Consider the following 18,214-nt stretch of genomic DNA (forward strand, 5'->3'; position numbering starts at 1 on the left):
GCTTTGACGATATTTTTATAGTTCAACTCTCAATAAAATTCGCGACAAGTGAGAGACGCTCTTACCCCAAACACGATTTTTCCGTTAAAAGATATGTTTTTTTTAAATATTTTTTTATCGTGATTCGACGTCTTTTTGTCTCAACTTTGGCATGCTATTCACACTTTTTTGGCTTTTGTTTCTATGTGTTTTAGGAGCTTTTCCTAACTGGTTGAAATATTAGAAGATTGCACTGAATATTGTTGATCGGCAGAAAAATGAGGATTTTTATCATTTACGATTTATTTCTGTTTATTTAAATGGTCGCTTAACAGAATTTTTACTGTACAAATACTAAGTCACTTGCGCCCTATGGCATATTTGCGCCAACTTCCGCCTACCTATAACAGTTTTCCTTCGTTAAACATCGAGAAAAACTCACACACTGTTGAATGGTTTAGATCGCGTGCAAGCTGAATCGCTGTCACACCTTTACCGTCCGGAACATCGCCCAGATCCGGTCTATATTTTAGCAACAGTCGAACGATCGTCAAATTATTCATCTCCACCGCATAATGTAACGGCAGTCGACCCCAATTGTCCGTGTGTGATGGCGAGAAGTGTTGGGGCATCCGCAGCAGATATTCAATTTCCGCCTGTCCGAAGAAGCTGTTGCTGATTACCCGATGGTGAAGCAACGAACGTCCATCGTTATCGCGGGCACAAGGATCGAACTGGTACTGATCGGTCAACCAATCGTATAGATCGGTGTTTAGCGGCATGTAGAAACTGATCGTACGACCACGTGCATCGCGCACATTCACATCGAACCCATACTCCTCGATTAGTCGTTTTATAAGCGATCGATCAGCTCCACCCATGATGGCGTAGTGGAACGAGGTAAGTTCATGCTTAAGTGATTTCGCGTAAATATCTGCACCCGCTGCTAGCAACAGTTCTATGCACCGCTTATTACCGCTCAGCAGAGCGATATGAAGTGGCGTTTCTCCGCACCGTACCTCGGAGGACTCATCTGTTCGTACGTCCACATTGTCGTATTGGGAGAGCAGAAATCGGAACGTATCTTCATTCGGTTCCTCCACATATCGGATGTAGCAATGCAACAAGAGTTCACCAACCTCGAAACGACTGTAATCGATTGTTAGTTGTTCCAGCTTTTCTCGATCACATGCTACGAGCGATAGGAAATCCTCTGTATCTACCTTTACGCTATAGGCCGGTAGCTTATTGGGGCAATATTCTATCCACTTTGGTTTTACCGTTGCATTATGATCGAGCAAGAACTGTACGATCGGTTGATGATCTCTGACTAAAGCTTCCGACAATGCGGAACAACCGTGCTGATCGCAATCATCCAACCGATCCCTGAAACAATGCGATTCGAAGAGATATTGAACCAGCTCAATACTTCCACTAGCTGCTGCTTGAATCAGCAGATTACTACCATCGTACTCGTAATGTGGATCGAGCCCGTCCTCTTCAATCATAGCTTGCACCTTACCCAGCTCACCATCTCTACAAAGTTCAAACATCCGCTTGTAGCTTTTTAATTGCGGATTTTTCTGGTACCGTGCTCTTAATCGTTGGAATTCTTCGGTTGGCTCAAAGTGGAGTCGTTCTACGAGAAAAATTGCCATCTCAATACGATCATCTTCGACCGCATTGTCCAGTGCAGTGTTGTCAAAGATGTACCGGTATGGTGGTTCTTTTTTCGGAAGTCCTTGCTCTTGGGCAAGTGTCAGTATACGAAAGAGCAGATCACCATCTCGGAACTCTTCGTACACCGATAAGGAGTAAATGTTTTGCTGGGTAATTTGATAATTGGGACGATTTTCCAAAATCCACACAATAAGTGCCGGACAGTTTTCTGCAATACAGTCGCAAAACACGTCGGATAATTCGGATTCCGGCATGGTGTGGAGTTTTGAGTTCCGGTCCGACAGTGTAGCTCCTTTCGCTAATAAACTGTCAACGATTGGCCAATCACAGCGATCCTCGGCCACGAGTATCGGTGTCCAACTGTTCAGCTGTGCAGCACATTGCTGATCGAAGGCAATTCCTGACGCAAGTAAAATTTCTCCAATTTCCCTCGAGTTGTGCACCACATGGAGAAGATTTCGATGCAAACAATCGGCGGTTGAGGTTAGCTGTTCCAGTGTGCTTCCACGTACAGTTTCCAGATCATGATGAAGCACTGCGATCGCTACCGAGCTGTGCCGGAATAGTAAAAGATCGATTAAATCGAACCCTATTTTACGGCACTTTACAATGTCGATCAAATGTGGGTACTTGGTGAGATATCTTGCCGCCAGCAATGTTTGAAGTGTTCGATGCTTTACAACACTGCGTGAGGAAAAATTCTTCATACAATCGGAGTAATTTTCAAATATACGCTCATAGCAATACTTCTCCAGATCATCCAATTCTTGGCTGTTTGGAGGTGCGATGTGTTCCCACACGTAACGTTCCATTGCATCGATCCACCAGTAGGACGATACACTTTCCGACAGGACGCTAATTACAAACACGTTTCCAAAAAGATCATGACCCACGCTTCGACTATTGCTTGCAATTATGCGCTTTGCGATCGAGTCCACCTCATCGGTGTCCTCTTTCTTAAGCATTTGGGATAAGCATTCATTCCACTGTTCTTCCACCAACTTTGGGATAGTGTGCTTAATGGCGGAATGCTTACAGTTGCTTGCAACACATGTCCATAGAAGATCATCTCCAACGATCCAAACGGTCATACGCTGGCGAGTGTTATCGTCCAGAGAGTTCAACAATTGAACCAAAGCTTGCGCCATTACATCTGACCCATTGTCCGCGATCGCGTGGTCTATCAGCAGTACCAGCTGCACGGTAGCTACCATGGCACGTTCTTCATCGCTTTCTGCATCAAACAAGCGGCAAAGCTTACGAAGTACCGTTCCTTCAGGATTTTGTAGAACACTCATCACATCAATAGCTTGTAAAAGAACGATCGCTTGAAACGGATCCATTTGCTGAGCTTTTTCGGCAAAACGCTGCAGGTAGGTAGTACTTCCATCGGTTTCATTAGACACCAACACATTCAGCCAGCCAGTTGCCGGTGGAACCGCATCATACTCATTCCAACAGTTTATTGTGAAATATTTCCCAACGGAAGTCTTCGCTGGTCCTCGGCTGCGCAACCAAAACACTATACCATAGTCTTGCACGTATGCTACCTCGTGTACGGTTGAGTGATACGGAAACGTGGTGCTTTCAAACGGAATTGTTTCACTCACCAGAAACCAAGTTTCCGGGGACACATCTTCCAACCGATCTAAGCAGGCTTTTTTTACGTACCGTTCAATATCTTTCAGTACCGCTTGTCGTACGAGAAAAAGTCCTAAAGGTGCTTGGCCTTCGGTCGTTTTTAGAAGGGACGATAAATCTTCCAGCTTGATACCATTAACAGGTTTTGGAGCGATTGGATAGTATATCTTTGCAGGCGAGAGCTTTTTTGTTCTTGCCATGGATGGGATTTGTTGCAATAATTGTCGCACTGTTTGGCCACTGCGCTGTAAGGTAATGTCGTACACGTTTTTGCTTATCGCATTGCACTGTTCACGTGCGGCACTTATCAGGCAGAGGGCGTTGGTTGGTACCATAGATAAGTCGATCGAATTTAGATCGCTATTTTTTAAAAGCTTCAGACCGTATGACTCTTCTGCAGGTGGAAACTCGTTAGCAATGTGAATGTAATGCTGGAAGAAGTATTTGGAAGGTAAATTTAAATCCTCCACCATCTGTTCGATTTGTTGCTGTCGGGTGATTTTCGTAACAGCTTCAAACTGTGCCTTTGTGAGATGAAATTCTAGCACTGAGAGCTCCAATTCATTACCCTTTCCATCGGATGTTAGCACTATCATGTAGTTGGACAATTTGGGATGAATGTTTTTCCCGTGCAACAAGTTGACGATCGTAGCATTTGGATTGCACGCATAGCTAAAAGTAGTAAAAAATGATTGTAAACGAAATTAGGAATAAAGTATAGAAATTACTTACCGCATTAATATCCACACGGAAAATCGATCGAATGCGTTTCGCAATTCATGCAATTCGGCTGATGAGCTCATCTTGTTGGCACCTTCCAATTACAACCTGTCGGATTGCACTGAGCGTATGAGTATTACTGCAGTTGGTACGATGTTGATAAACACAAAACACTGACAGAGTGCGCCGGACAGTAGTCGATGCGATTGATGACGTCATTCATGCAAACTGTATCGCCTACTAGGCTCGCGTATGCTCGCGTCTATTTAGCGGAAATTAGGACCAGTGTGCCACGTTAAGCAATCCATGCTGTAACTAACTAAAATCTACAGTACAAACACTAGGTAGCTCACTTGCCCCATCTTACCCTATATGTCACCACAGAACATTTCCTCCAACATACCAAAATCTTATCGAACACAAATACAGCTGACACACAGCTAAAACCCCGGGAAAATTTCCTTTTGATTACGTTCGTGTTGTTGGATTACCTTTTATTGGATCACATTATATGTACAAAACAAGGAGCGTTTTAGAGATATCAAACAAGATAGAGCAATTGATAAATAAACACTAATTCTGTGTAGTGGTGGTCATTCATTTAACCACACGATACAATATCTTGCGTTAACAGAAGTGCACGCCACTGCTTGCCGGTAGGAAACCAGTGGTCCAGGGGGGGGGGGGGGGGGGTCGGTTGGGTCTAAATTTCGCTTTCACTGTACCCGACGAAATTCAATTTGGTGTATTACTATCAGCCAGAATAATTGTCGGCATCATGATCAGGAACGTAGTCGTTGTCACGATAAGTCCGATCGTGGAGTTTAGGTTAAACAAATGCCCATAATGAAAGCGACAGTACCATCCGTACAGTATGACCGCGGTCACGGCGAGTGTACCAATGTAAATGAAGTACGTCCCGTAACGGGTACCACCACCGCCGGATCGATTGTTATCCATATCTGCACCACGCCGATCGTTTACACCGTCCGTATCGATACCATCCCCATTGTCCATCCCGCTGCCGGTCGTACCGTGCGCTTGGTTTTGATTATCCCCTATCGAACTTTCCAACGGCCGATCCCCACTAACACCGTTCAGGGCCGATTTCTGATTGTGTATCAAACAGTGCACGACACAGTTGTCAAACAGTCCACAGGCGGCGAGCGTTTTGTTGTCCGGTTGCAGCACATGTCCGTTGAATACTAATCGTACGAGCTTATGGGCCGCCAGTTCAAGGGTAAAGTTTCGTCGCTTAAACTCACCGATACCCTCGTTCAGGTTGCCCTCCACCAGCTTCGAGTCATCGTTCAGATACTTCAGCTTGATTCGAATAGGTTTGGTAGGCAATGGAGTAGGATCCGGTAAACTGTTGCTCGACGAACCAGCGGTTCCCCCCGTACTACTCTCCACATCGGTAGACGATTTTTCTCCCGACGATAAACCTCCATTACTACTACTCCCTGTAACATTCAATCTTTGTCGCAATCCGGTTATTTCCGCTGAAGAAACGTCCACGGGTTGCGTCGACGGGAGGGACGATTCGGGATCGGTAGCATCCATCTGGCGTATGATTTCTTCCGGTCCCGGATCGTTAAATGTGTCCACGACGGGAGCACCGACAACACCCGGATAGCCTTCGGTATCGCTTAAGTCAAGTCCAGTCGCTGACTCGGACGCTTCCGTTAGGATGGATTGTGTGATGTTATCGATCGAGGACGCTATACTATCGTTTTCCAAATCAAGCTCTTCCGTTTCCGTTACGTTCGATATGTTGGACTGCTGCGAGGAACTGCGTACTGCAAACCGGAAAGTAAAACGCGTTAAACAGATGTATTAGGATTCAGTAAACACGCTGCTTACGTATTATCGTCGTAACGCTGTGCGGTTGGATGCTGTTCAAGCGGCCCAAATTGTTTTCAATCACCAACACGGCCGCATTCGTGCGATCTTCCCTCACGTACGTCGAGCGCCACGCAAGATAGATAACGATCAGCAGCAGCAACCTTAGGATCCAATAGTTGAACAACTCATCGGTCTCATCCAGAAACGGCAACATTTCCCCCACGATTACACGTTGCTGTTGCCTGTCGGGACAACGCGGCACGATTAGTGGGGCGATCCGGCTAACGTGCGTTTAACAGGCAATCCGTGTCTGATGCATCCGTGGCAATGGGCACATCCTGATTTTGGGGGGAATGGAAAACAAAAGGCCATCATCATCACCAAGGGCGGAGAATGTAAACAACAACAAATCGCACAACAAAATTTCCCTTACATAAGGTGAATCCCTGCTTACTGCAAGCAAACCCGTATTCGAGCGAAGTGTAGCACCCGTATTCGATCCGCAGGTGCCTTTTTGCTGTGTGTTTACGTCGGAATTATTCACACGCACACAGTACTCTGAGGTTGGGGAAATGTTGTTTGCTTTTGGAGCTACGTTTCACTACAGCTGTGCTGCTTGACCGACCGATCCTCGAGTGACCTTTTCGTTACTTCAGCACACTGGGACACACGGACACACTGCGCACTCGTGTGATGAAAACACCTTGATATACGAACAGCAATAGAAAAAAAAACGTAACCGACGGTAATTTTTGTTGCAGCAAACACTCACAGATTTTCTGAATACTACCTAGGCTTGCACGAAATAGTTCGCAACCTTCCTAGTGTTGTGATGACGAAAAATTTGACGTAGTTTTATTTTCCTTTCTAAATTCCTGTCCAAAAGCAAAAATACACCCTATGGCGTAGGTTCGTCCATGGTCGGGCTTTGATGGATACTTCACAATTTGCTTAGACAATCGACCAGTTGGGGTTTGTTTCGAAAGTAATAATTTTGTTTCAGTTGCTTAAAAGAAGATGATTTGAGTGCATTATCAACAATATAAATAAAACGAAGTTGTGATAAATCAATTCGAAAAACTATCCAGGACGAAATTCTTGGCAGTCGAAGCACAACTGTCAAATGTACAAAATGTACGAGTAAATTGATCTGCGTGGCTCCTAATGAATGCATTGAAAAACATTTCGTGTTTGCTAGTTCCAGGTTTAGAATCATGTTATTTTTTCTTAAAGCAAGTTTGAATTTCCCTACTCCCTCTATCCCTATCTAAAAATCAACAACCAACAATTAAAATTGCCGGCAAAATTTTTCAGCTCCTACAGACGTTGACAGGACCCGCGCAGCTGTCAATTTCGACAGCAAGAAAATGCTACATTTTTTGACAGCAACTCTAAACTCGTGGGAAAGGACAGAGAGTGGATAAAAACACGAATCTTGTTTCGGTAGAATTTAGTGAATATCTCTTAGCAAATAAAATCTCGCGTAACGAAACCACCGCCAATTCGTCCACATCATGGGAGTACCAGCATTTTTCCGCTGGTTGTCGCGAAAATACCCGTCCGTGATAATCGAATGCGTCGAGCAGAAGGTAAGCAAGCTGCGGCGACCGTGTTTGCGAAGAGAAAGCGAACCCTTCTCTAATCTCACGACCATTTCTTGCCCGCAGACCGTAGACGATCAGGGAAATGTTGTTTACGAAAACATGTCCGCTCCTAACCCGAACAGGGTTGAGTTTGATAATTTGTACCTCGATATGAACGGTATTATTCACCCTTGTACACATCCGGAAGATAAACCGGCTCCACGAAACGAGGATGAGATGATGATCGCTATCTTCGAGTGTATCGATCGACTGATGAACATTGTCCGGCCACGGAAGGTCCTGTACATGGCCATCGATGGTGTTGCGCCTCGTGCAAAAATGAATCAGCAGCGGTCTCGTCGTTTCCGGGCCTCGAAGGAGACGGCTGAAAAAGCGGCCGAAGTGGCCCGTATCCGTGAGGAGCTAGCAGCCAAGGGTGCGATTCTGCCGCCGGAAAAGGAAAAGGGAAGTCATTTCGATTCGAACTGCATTACGCCCGGCACACCGTTCATGGACCGGCTAAGCAAGTGTCTGCAATATTACGTACACGACCGGATGAACAACAATCCGGGATGGAAGAATTTGAAGGTGATCTTGTCCGATGCGAACGTGCCCGGTGAAGGTGAGCACAAAATTATGGACTACATACGGAAGCAGCGCGTACAGCCGGATTACGATCCGAACACGCACCATGTGCTGTGTGGTGCCGATGCGGATCTGATCATGTTGGGGCTGGCAACGCACGAAACGCATTTCACCATCATCCGGGAAGAGTTTCTCCCGAACAAAGATCGACCGTGCGACATTTGTCAGCAGATGGGACATGAAATGAAGTCGTGCGCAGGGTTACAGTCGGAGCGTGAACTGGCCAACCGGACACCGCCCGCACCGGGCAAGGAAACGCAGTACATCTTCGTGCGGCTGAACGTGCTGAAGGAGTACCTGCAGAAGGAGCTCGACATGCCCAACCTGCCGTTTGCGTACGATTTTGAGCGCGTGCTGGACGATTGGGTGTTTATGTGCTTTTTCGTCGGTAACGATTTCCTGCCCCATCTGCCCAGCTTGGAAATTCGCGAGAATGCGATCGATCGGCTGGTGACGCTGTACAAAAAGTGTGTGTACAAAACGCAGGGCTATCTGACCGATTCGGGCAGCGTCCTGCTCGAGCGGGTCGAAATGATCATGACCGATCTAGGGTACGCGGAGGATGAAATCTTTCGCCAGCGGAAGGTGAGCGAAGATCGCTTCAAGGAGCGTAACAAGCGGATGCGCCTGCAGAAGGAACGCGAACAGCGGCCCAACTTTCAGCACATCAACAATTCGCAGTTCGCACCGACTCCGCTTGGACGTGGTGTGCAGCCGCAGGCGATAGTAAATCCGCGTCAGGAAGCGGCCCACTTTCGTATGCTTGGGCAGGGTGGGAAGGCTAAGGATGAGGCGGCGACCGCGACTGACACCGGTGCCGATCAGCAAGGTCCACGAGGCGTCAAACGCAAACCGGAAGAACCGCTCGCCGTGACGGTTGCCGACGACGAGGAAAAGGAAACACCGGACGAGGTGCGGCTTTGGGAAGACGGTTTTAAGGACCGGTACTACGAATCCAAGTTTGACGTTATGCCACAGAACATAAAATTCCGTCAAACGGTTGCCTGGGAGTACGTGCGTGGACTTTGCTGGGTATTGCAGTATTACTATCAGGGCTGTGCATCCTGGGAATGGTATTTTCCGTACCATTATGCACCGTTTGCCTCGGACCTAAAGCATCTGGAGAACGTCGATACTCACTTCGACCGGGGAACACCCTTCAAACCGCTACAGCAGTTGATGGGTGTATTCCCGGCTGCTAGCCGTAGCCACGTGCCGCCAGCATTCGCCGAGCTGATGGTCGATCCGCGCAGTCCCATTATCGACTTTTATCCGATCGATTTCCGCATCGATCTGAATGGGAAAAAGTTTGCCTGGCAGGGTGTCGCCCTGCTACCGTTCGTCGACGAGAAGCGGCTATTCAAAGCAACGGATCCAAAAGTACCATTGCTAACGGTAGAGGAACGACTGCGAAATGAAAATGGCGATGCGAAACTATTCGTACTGCCTGGTTCGGCTGGATATAAAACGCTGGCCGGATTGTACGTCGGTGAGGACGTAGATTACGAGCGCGAGATGCCGGTAACGGTCGATCATCTGCAAGGTTTTATTATTCCGACGAAGGAAAATGTACCCCGAGAGGGTATGCTTCCTTCACCCATTCCGGGACTGGCGGCAGTGACAGAAAATCAGGTCCTAACGGTCCGCTTCCAGGATCCTAAGTTTGCGGACGGGTTTGTGTTTCCGGCCCGGAAGCTGGAGAATGCGAAGGATCAACCGAAAGTGCTCGGTGCGAACGATGGTCCGGTGATTGGGTTCGGACAGCGGAACGATCGAGCGTCCCTAGGATCTTCGGGACATCGTATGCTGAACAATCGTCTTGGACTAGGGTACGGTGGTGGAGCTGGTGGTGGCAGAGGTGGATATGGTAATAACAATGATGATGGCGGCAGAAGGAACAACAATTACCAAGGAGGTTATAACAATAACAACAACCGCAACAATGGACGTGGAGGAGGTAAGTTTCCCTTATCAAATTTTTAATGCTTTTTTTTGGACTAAGTTGAAGGAAAGTTGAAGAATCCAATCACTCGAAAGCTATGTCCCTTATGTATCGCACAAAAGTACAGCAGATCTTGGCTTCAAATTAAGCAACGAACCTCGGAATAACGGATACAGATAATGATGAATTAGCGATCATGCTCAACAGTGGACAGACGTGCACAGATTGGTTTGGTTTAGAAGTCATGCAGTTTTGCTAGCCTACTTTCACCCCCCTGTATTGTCTCACCTACCGCCCGTAAATCCACGTAAAAGAACGATAAGTGTCCTCTTGACAGAATCGCCCATTGTCGGTGTAAGGCTTTTGTTTCTTCCGGTGGGCGAGACGAGAATCGTTCAGCGTCTCCCCTAACAGGGTTTGCCACTTTGGCACGTTTTTTACCCTTCCTGTCATTTCCTCGTTCTCCATGCAGTGGCACCGTCCAAATGCATACCCCGTTCTCTGGTTTGGTACAACAGCAATAGCACGGAGGATATTGTTCGGTTAATTAGTTCCCGGTTTCGGGGTGGTTTTGTGGTGATAACGTACATTTTTCGGACTTAGACTTTCTGGTATATCTTTCACTAATGAGAGAATGTGTATGTGTGTGTGCGTGGCTGCATAGATGGATGGATGGGGCGGCTCATTTCAATGGCACGGCTGCTTTGCGGCTTGGATAATGATGGCTTGTGGGTTTTGCTAGACGTTTTTCCTTCTTCTTCTTCACTACACCACGGAAGAATGATAAGCGTTGTATGCAATCAACGTCAACAATCACAAACGCACGTACGCCGGTTTGAGTTTTTTTTTGGGACAATCGGCAAATGATGATGCATCGTGCAATCCCATCCAGCATAAGTAGCCCCCTGCGGGTGGAAGCTGCTTAGCGCACCGCTGGTACACTCACAACACCAGTAGCCGAGTTTGAAGTGTTTGTCCCCGAGGGATATTGTGGTACGAGCGTTAATGGCAGATTGTGTTTTGCACCAAATGGATTGAATTTACAATTTGATGTTGGATGGTGTTTTTGCCTAGGAAAAGTTAGAACCATCGATATGCGATGCAGTTCAGTTAAAATTAATTTCCCAATACTGTTAGGACAGAAGATCCTAGCTTATGTATCGGCTTGTTCTTTTACCGATTGCCCGAAACATTACAATCTCAGGTGGTCTTGGTTTTCCGTATTCCATGACTTTATTTCTCTGTAGCTGGCTAGCCAATCCTGTGAACGGGAAGGCAGGACTGCTGTAGCCCAGATCGTCCCATGTGGATATGCCAACAAGGATTCGAGATGATGATTCGTCTGGTGTCATTCTTAGTATGCTAACAGTCCGATCGGCCCTGGCCAGTCCAATTCTATATTCTTCTACCATACAAAGGGGGTTACATTGTTTTCTGAGCATCGTCTTTCGAATGTGGTTCAAAAAGTTTTTATTAGTTATGGCATCTCAGCCTAGTCTATTGCCACAGGTGTTGCCAGACTGTTGACCGAAGGTTTGTGGTCAATTTCGCGAAGATTTATACACAGATCGGTACAGAACACCATGGTATGTAACCAGGGGAGTAAAATCTATTTGTTTTGTTTAATTGTTAATAATTCAATTTAAATGTTAGCGCCTGTCTGGTAGCTGATATGAAACAGTAGAAGGAGATTTTTTAATTTAGATTCTGCTTAATAGGATGAGTCGACCATTTTTTAAGGTTAATGTAAGGTTAATCAAGACTCAACAAAGTTGACCGTGTCGTACAATTTTATTTTGTTGAAAATCATTATAGGGATGTTATAATACTGAACCATAACTTCTTTTCTGATGCTGGAATATGGAATCGAATCTTACACCGTACACTGTTTACGCTAACTTCAACCATTGTGTGGCATAAAGAAACACAATCGTGTTTGGTGTGTTTTCACAGTCTGTTTTTTTGTCGTCCAATTCCCCAGTCCACAATCAATGCAGTTTAACAGCCTTGTTTTATTTTTTTTTTTCATACATTTCACATGCTTTGTCGCATTTGGTTGTTGTTTATTTGTGGCCTTTAAGGATTTTTTTTTCCTCCGGTTCCCATCTCCTTCAAGTGGAAAGGGTTCACTTGCAAGTGCTTTCACCATTCACGCACGCACACAGAAGGAAGAAAAGGAATGATTATTTGTTTCTAATAAGGATCTTCACTTCACTCTGTTTTTCCCACCCGTAGCATTTGAAGAAAGATAAACAACAAAACAACGCGATGAAGGAAAAGGGATGTTCGGAAAAGAAAGCAAACGTTTTTTCTCCTTTTGTGCGTGTTTGCATGTGTGTGGGGTGGTTAGATTTAGGTTAGATAGCACCCCGGAATCTGTGTGCTGCTGTCGAAAGGAATGGAATGTGCTGTGGTTTTTTTTAGATATGCGTGGACACAATCATGCACGCTTGGTGAAAATCTCTAAAGCATCTCCTCATGTGAAGCTTCTGGAATTGTTCAAGTGTCGTTCCTGGATCAAATAATCGAATCGTGCAACGATCGGAGCAAAACGAAGCGATGGTGCAAATCGAAATTATATGAAGCATTAGCGTCACACGGAGAAGGGAATCTTATTTTGCGGCAAGGCTTGCACAAGGACAAATAATTGCCTACGCAAATGGAATGGATGGGGAGGACAGTTTTACGATGGTGATAAATATAATATTTTTATTTTAATTTTAGATACAATCCATCATTGGATTAATCGCGACGTCTCAAACTATGACCTTTTGTATCATGAAGTAAACAAAAATATAAAATTGAAGAAAACATCAATTGTAGGAGCATAAATCTAAATCGGTTAGATGTCCTAAAAGAGGATAATAACATAGGTCCTGTTATCAGCCACCGTGCAGAAAACGAAAGCATTTTGTCTAATAAGATCATATCGTACCATAAAGGACACACACACAAAAGGATCTTTCGCTTTAATGTGCCAGGTATCCATTCTCGAAGTGCGTTTAGCTTCTCATTGTGTCGCAAACGCAGGGACAGAGCTAGAGAAAAGATTTTAAGCTGATCCCTATTTCACATTTTGCTTTCTTAGCCTTTTTTTTCCCTAGCATCCCACGTTTCCCATCGGTGGAAAGGTAAAATGGATTTGGATTAGATAATAATTGAGGATCGAGGAGTCAACTGCGCGAAGGATGATACCGCCCGAAGCCACTCATCTTTATGCTTTCCAACTAGTCCGCAAAGCATTTTTGTTGTTGCTTCTCTTCAGTAGTCATTAACGTGTGCTTGTGGTTTGCTGTAGATTTGTTTGCCAACAAAACATATTATTTGATGGTATCCGTGTATTCACAAGCTACCCGGCGACGCGGTTTGTAGTTGGGCTAAGATATCAGATTGGCATCAAATTACAACCTTCCTCCCGTCTCTGTACACGGAAGGTTCGATTGCATTGAAGCGAAGTGTAGCGTGCAGTCAGAGTTAGGACAAGCCGAAAGAAATGGGAAGCATAATGCTTTACTTTTGTTTAAATTTCTTCTCGTTGTAATCTGATAACCATCATGGTCGTGATAAAAAATCGCACAAAATGTGACTTGCCATTGCACCAATTTGTTTTTGTTGAAAAGGTAATTATGTTCGGCCTATGGCTTTTCACGGAGCCTAATTACTGTTTACGGTTGTTAAAGTTGTCATCGTTGCTGCTTGTTCAGAGTGTGATCCTTTTTTTTATCCTTTGTCAGGTGACAAAGACAGCTGGGTTGGGTTGTTGTAGAAGTATTGTATCGGAAAAAGCGCTCAAAACAAATCTTTATATTTGCTAACGATGTCGATCTCCACACAACAGGACAAATTGTGAAATCCGATCGGCACTATCTTCCCATCTGCGAAATAAACCATTAATGACGAAAAGCCTTGATAGAAACAGTGCACTAGTTTAGGTGAGATTTTCGTCACTCGATTTAATCGTGTTGGTGAACCTCTTTAGAGTAAAGTCTATTTCAGTCTTAGAAAGCAATTGACAAACTGAAACCGAATCAGCTTCTGAGCGCAATTTGCTCAATATTGAGCTGCTTGGCGCTCACCGCTCTCCGAGAAGAGGCATGAGCGGCTCGCTCCGCTTATTCAAAAGAGCTGTTTTGTCCCAATCTTAGCACCAGCTTTTCTTCTTTTTTCGTATGGTACTTTTTGCCTTGTAGGAATCACAGGCACCAAATTATTGAACTTAATCTACGTTACTTCTTATTTAAGAAAAGAGCGTAATGCTTTTGTTACAAATCAATAGTATAGTATTTGAACTTTAGGAGATTTTTTCGTATACAATTTCCAATGCTTCCCTCCGTTTCATTCGTTTATGTCATGCCGGCGACAATCGGACAATAAATTGCAAATTGAATTCAAGAGGCTTAATGCAGCAGGGCGCATCATTTCTACGGCGAAAAGTACTCTCTTCAAACTTGCACACCGCAGCTAGGTGGCGGTGGAAAATTCGCATCAATCTCATCTCTAAATCCTCCGCGCTGTGTGGTCCTTCGTTCTGTTCTATCTTCTATCGCTGAAATTCGTGGCGATTTGTGCCACGAGCGAGCGTGTGTGTGTGTGTGTCTGTGTGGAGCTATTCAAATGAAAGGCGCTGTAAGTCAAGTGATTTCCGGCACCCGGTGAGGGCGAATGCAGCGAATATAGCCTAGGATTTGCCCAGGTCCACCGCTAGTTTAAGGGGTTCATCATATTCATTCGCTCGATGCACTTTCCGCTGCTAATGATGCAACTGTTGAGGATTTGGTATTGGTGTATGGATGTAAGCGCAAAGTTACTTAGTGTGACAGATGAAGAATTGAGGACTAATAAAACAAATAGTTTGTGCAGTGTTTAGATAACTTATCTCGCTTTTGAAAAGTTGTTTAATTCATCCACTCATGTCAGGCTTGTGTTCCAGTTTACTTTGGACTTTAATTTACCGCCTGGTCTGAATGACACACTATAAACTGTTGAAAAGAATTAATTTCAAACATCTGGAATATACAATCCCATAATCATTATGCTTTTCGAACAATCGTCCCTGGTACTGGCCAGAACCAAATCTATCCTGTTTGAACAATCGAACCAAACACCAAACACGGAAGAAGTTGGTGTCCTGTGGTTGCGACAAAAAAGCGTAAATAATAACAATAAGGGCTCATACCACTTCACCACACAAGCGCCTCTCTTGTACCAGTTTAGAAAGTGTGGCTGGAGCATAGGTAGATTTTTAGCGGAACAAATACAAATTGTCACCAGACAGGAAAAAGAGGAAGCAGGTGAAGCTGTGGTTTGGCTGCTTAACTCTCGTGCTGTGCGCTCTGTACAGTGTGGGAGCCATAGTTTTGCAAGGGGTTGGAGCCTTTGAGCAGGATGGCTGCGGGCAAACCACCCCCATCCAAAGGGTTGATCTCCTTTTGGGCCCCACTCGAATCCTTGGTGTGGAAATGTTCGGCACTTGAGCAAGGTTCCCTCTATTTCCATTCGTGTTGGGATTTCGTTCGTTGGGAAAACAGCGTAGAAGCGATACACTCTGGAGTACGACGGTGGCTACTGTTTGGTTCCATCCGTTGTGATGGTGTTTGTTGAGGAAACGGAAACATCGGTAGCTCGCTCTGCACATGGACGCAGAATCCTTCGCCGTACGAGTTGACCTTTTTTCTTTGTGGGATTGATTTGGTGGGGTGTGAGCGTTGGTGTCGCTGTACAAAGCTTATGGGACGTAATTATGCGACGAGTGGTTCGATATTCCGCCAGGCGTAACGGTAACATCGAGTAGCAAGACATGACGAAATGGGATTTTTTCCAAATTGCGAAAATAATAGCAGAGGTATGGTTGACTATAAGAGGACACGGGATCGTCAATAGGTGTGCCCATGCAAAGCGCTTACTCATTTGATTTTATGGTCTGCTATCAGTCTTGCTGGTACAGAAAGTGCAACAATATCACGATTCTGAAGATAACTATTTTCTATTTTTTCCCCCAAGGTTCCCACAACAACTACAACTCCGGATACAATAACAATGACGGTAACAGTACCTATAGCACCGGTGGCCAGTACAATCGCCAGCAGGGAGGTCAGCAACGTCGCCAAGGGAATGGCGATGAGTCGGCTGATAATGTTACAGCATCCGCGCCTTCCGGATCGGCCACCGGCAATCGGAGCGTGTTCGAGCAGCTTAGCAGTCAGATACAGCAGTACCAGCAGCAGATGATGAACGAAATTTCGCGCAATACCTCTACGCCGTCCCAGTCGACGACCGGGGCCTCGAACCTGCTGCCAAACCCGTTCGCCAATCAGGTCCAGTACGATTACAACAATCATCGTAGCAATAGCAGCTGGACAAACAACAATGGTGGACGGAATAATAATAACCGTGGAGGTCGTGGCGGCGGCGGCGGCGGCGGTGGTGGAAGACAGTTTCATGGTGGTGGTGGTGGTGGAGGTAACCATAGGAACAACAATAACAACAATAACCGCTACGGACAGAACAATTATGGTTCCGGTGGTGGTGGTGGTGGGGGCGGAAATAATCGGTTTAACAATCAGCGGAGACAGTACTAATCGGGAGAATGATCGGTCCCCTTCCGAGTTTTGTGTTAAATTGCATTACAAAACATTCGGCAATCTGCACCACCCATATATCCTCGTACGCATATAAAGCATAATGGTAGCAGAGACAGGATGGCAGAGAGGATCGATCGGTTTGGACTTAAGATAGTAAATACGGATCGCTTTTAAGAATATCACAAACAAACTATTTGCCCCGTATGTGAATGGTACAAATTGGTGTGTAGTTTGTAAGGTGCAAAACTCATACAGCACGCTAGAGGGGACACCTGGGTATAAAGACACAAACCGGTTCTTAGGGCCAAATATCCACATCTTCTAAGCGGGAAGAAACCTCACTTTGCCAGGGTGTAGATAGGACGCTAGGTTGATAGAGTATCATGTGTAGGACTTACTAGTGGAAGATCGTCAGTGTACAAAATTGCATTTGTATCGATCATGTACTGTTTCATTTACCTGGTAGGTACAGATCAGACAGTTGCGGGATTGAACAGCAATTGAATTTTCTGTGCTAGTAAGAAAGCGTAACTTCGCCCTTACGATGAGACAGATGATCGGTAGACTATTCACGTGAAACCATATTTAGAATCATAACCGTATTTTGTGAATATTAAACGGTTGACGCAACTTCTTTTATCGACTAATGTTTATGGTGTATGGATTTATTTATTATCCGACTGTTTGGTATGTAGAAAAAAATTGAGAACATAGTAAAATGTGAATAATAAACCTCTCTGCCAAGCTGTTATTGCGCTTTGAAATTGTTGAGGATTTAATGGATAGGGAAGATGCAACTATCCAGACTTCCAGAGTGATAACAGGACCCGAGTATGGTTAAAAGATAGCTGTTGGTTCATGGACATGTTGTCAACATCTATGGACTTCATGATGGTAAGTATCTTCTTCTAAGTTGAGTTGGGAAGTCTTGGGAAAACTTGGGGTTTTGCACTGTAACTTAATTCCTTTGGGTCGCATAAAACTTTTCTGGTTAACGTGGGTCGATTGCGTCACGAGATTCACATCGAACGATCCAGACCAGAGGCGGATTTAGACCTTCTAAGGCCCTAAGCGAAAATGATGTTGGGGCCCTATCGTATAGGGCCCTGTAATTCCACATGCTGTGGCCAGGAAGTTAAGGCGAATTGAATGCCTTTGGCGGAATTGATATCGGATCCCATCACTATGCCACATTCGAGTCGGGGGTCCTGTGCGGCCGCTCAGACCGCTTATAGGAAGATCTGCCTCTGATCCAGTCGCTAAAATCTGCTCCCACAAGGATTATCACTAAAGACAGGAGCAATGGCTAATGAATGCTATGAAAAGCACTGTGTGGAAAGATGTTCGGGACTGTTGGGATGTTCAAATAAAAGGTAACGAGAGTAAGAGAGACGAGGGGCTTCTATTGTGAAGCTTCTAATATGAGGCAATCAGCTACCTGGGCCCTACGGGGCCGCATACTCCGCTATTTCCTCCTATCGTTTGAAAAATCACTGGGCAGAAGAGGTGTATATCCAAACAAAAACAGCTTGGAGAGTCCGATAATCATTGAAATATATCTTACAGTGGATCACCAAAGATCTACAGTTTGTTCTATA

At 45.2% G+C, this 18,214-nt stretch overlaps 3 protein-coding genes across 3 annotated transcripts; 1 reads left to right on the plus strand and 2 right to left on the minus strand.

Moving 5' to 3' along the window:
- Nucleotides 1-380: 380 nt before the first annotated feature.
- LOC126565566 (uncharacterized) lies at nucleotides 381-4,103 on the minus strand. The gene is made up of 2 exons (XM_050222760.1): nucleotides 4,033-4,103; nucleotides 381-3,972 (listed from the first exon to the last, which is right to left on the minus strand). Exons 1-2 carry the CDS (start codon nucleotides 4,101-4,103, stop codon nucleotides 381-383), a joined length of 3,663 nt encoding a protein of 1,220 aa, XP_050078717.1.
- A 652-nt stretch (nucleotides 4,104-4,755) lies between these two features.
- Nucleotides 4,756-6,085, minus strand: LOC126558134 (transmembrane and ubiquitin-like domain-containing protein 2). The gene is made up of 2 exons (XM_050214089.1): nucleotides 5,884-6,085; nucleotides 4,756-5,819 (listed from the first exon to the last, which is right to left on the minus strand). The coding sequence occupies exons 1-2, from the start codon at nucleotides 6,077-6,079 to the stop codon at nucleotides 4,756-4,758; spliced, it is 1,260 nt and encodes a 419-aa protein (XP_050070046.1). The 5' UTR covers nucleotides 6,080-6,085.
- A 1,240-nt stretch (nucleotides 6,086-7,325) lies between these two features.
- On the plus strand, nucleotides 7,326-16,616 carry LOC126559704 (5'-3' exoribonuclease 2 homolog). Its single transcript, XM_050215875.1, has 3 exons — nucleotides 7,326-7,454; nucleotides 7,533-10,050; nucleotides 16,036-16,616. Exons 1-3 carry the CDS (start codon nucleotides 7,380-7,382, stop codon nucleotides 16,611-16,613), a joined length of 3,171 nt encoding a protein of 1,056 aa, XP_050071832.1. The 5' UTR covers nucleotides 7,326-7,379; the 3' UTR covers nucleotides 16,614-16,616.
- The last annotated feature ends 1,598 nt before the right edge of the window (nucleotides 16,617-18,214 follow it).

Source organism: Anopheles maculipalpis, chromosome 2RL, assembly GCF_943734695.1.
Source record: "Anopheles maculipalpis chromosome 2RL, idAnoMacuDA_375_x, whole genome shotgun sequence".
NCBI classification, from domain to species: Eukaryota; Metazoa; Arthropoda; class Insecta; order Diptera; family Culicidae; genus Anopheles; species Anopheles maculipalpis.

What these genes read in the sequence shown, in the direction of transcription:
- LOC126565566 (XM_050222760.1), bottom strand. Translation starts at nt 4,103, where the DNA reads ATGAGCTCATCAGCCGAATTGCATGAATTGCGAAACGCATTCGATCGA. An exon ending in TCCGTGTGGATATTAATGCG is followed by an intron (nt 3,973 to 4,032) that starts GTAAGTAATTTC and finishes TACTACTTTTAG; the next exon opens with CTATGCGTGCAATCCAAATG.
- LOC126558134 (XM_050214089.1), bottom strand. Translation starts at nt 6,079, where the DNA reads ATGTTGCCGTTTCTGGATGAGACCGATGAGTTGTTCAACTATTGGATC. An exon ending in CAGCGTTACGACGATAATAC is followed by an intron (nt 5,820 to 5,883) that starts GTAAGCAGCGTG and finishes TCCGGTTTGCAG; the next exon opens with TACGCAGTTCCTCGCAGCAG.
- LOC126559704 (XM_050215875.1), top strand. Translation starts at nt 7,380, where the DNA reads ATGGGAGTACCAGCATTTTTCCGCTGGTTGTCGCGAAAATACCCGTCC. An exon ending in TCGAATGCGTCGAGCAGAAG is followed by an intron (nt 7,455 to 7,532) that starts GTAAGCAAGCTG and finishes TCTTGCCCGCAG; the next exon opens with ACCGTAGACGATCAGGGAAA. An exon ending in CAACAATGGACGTGGAGGAG is followed by an intron (nt 10,051 to 16,035) that starts GTAAGTTTCCCT and finishes TTTTCCCCCAAG; the next exon opens with GTTCCCACAACAACTACAAC.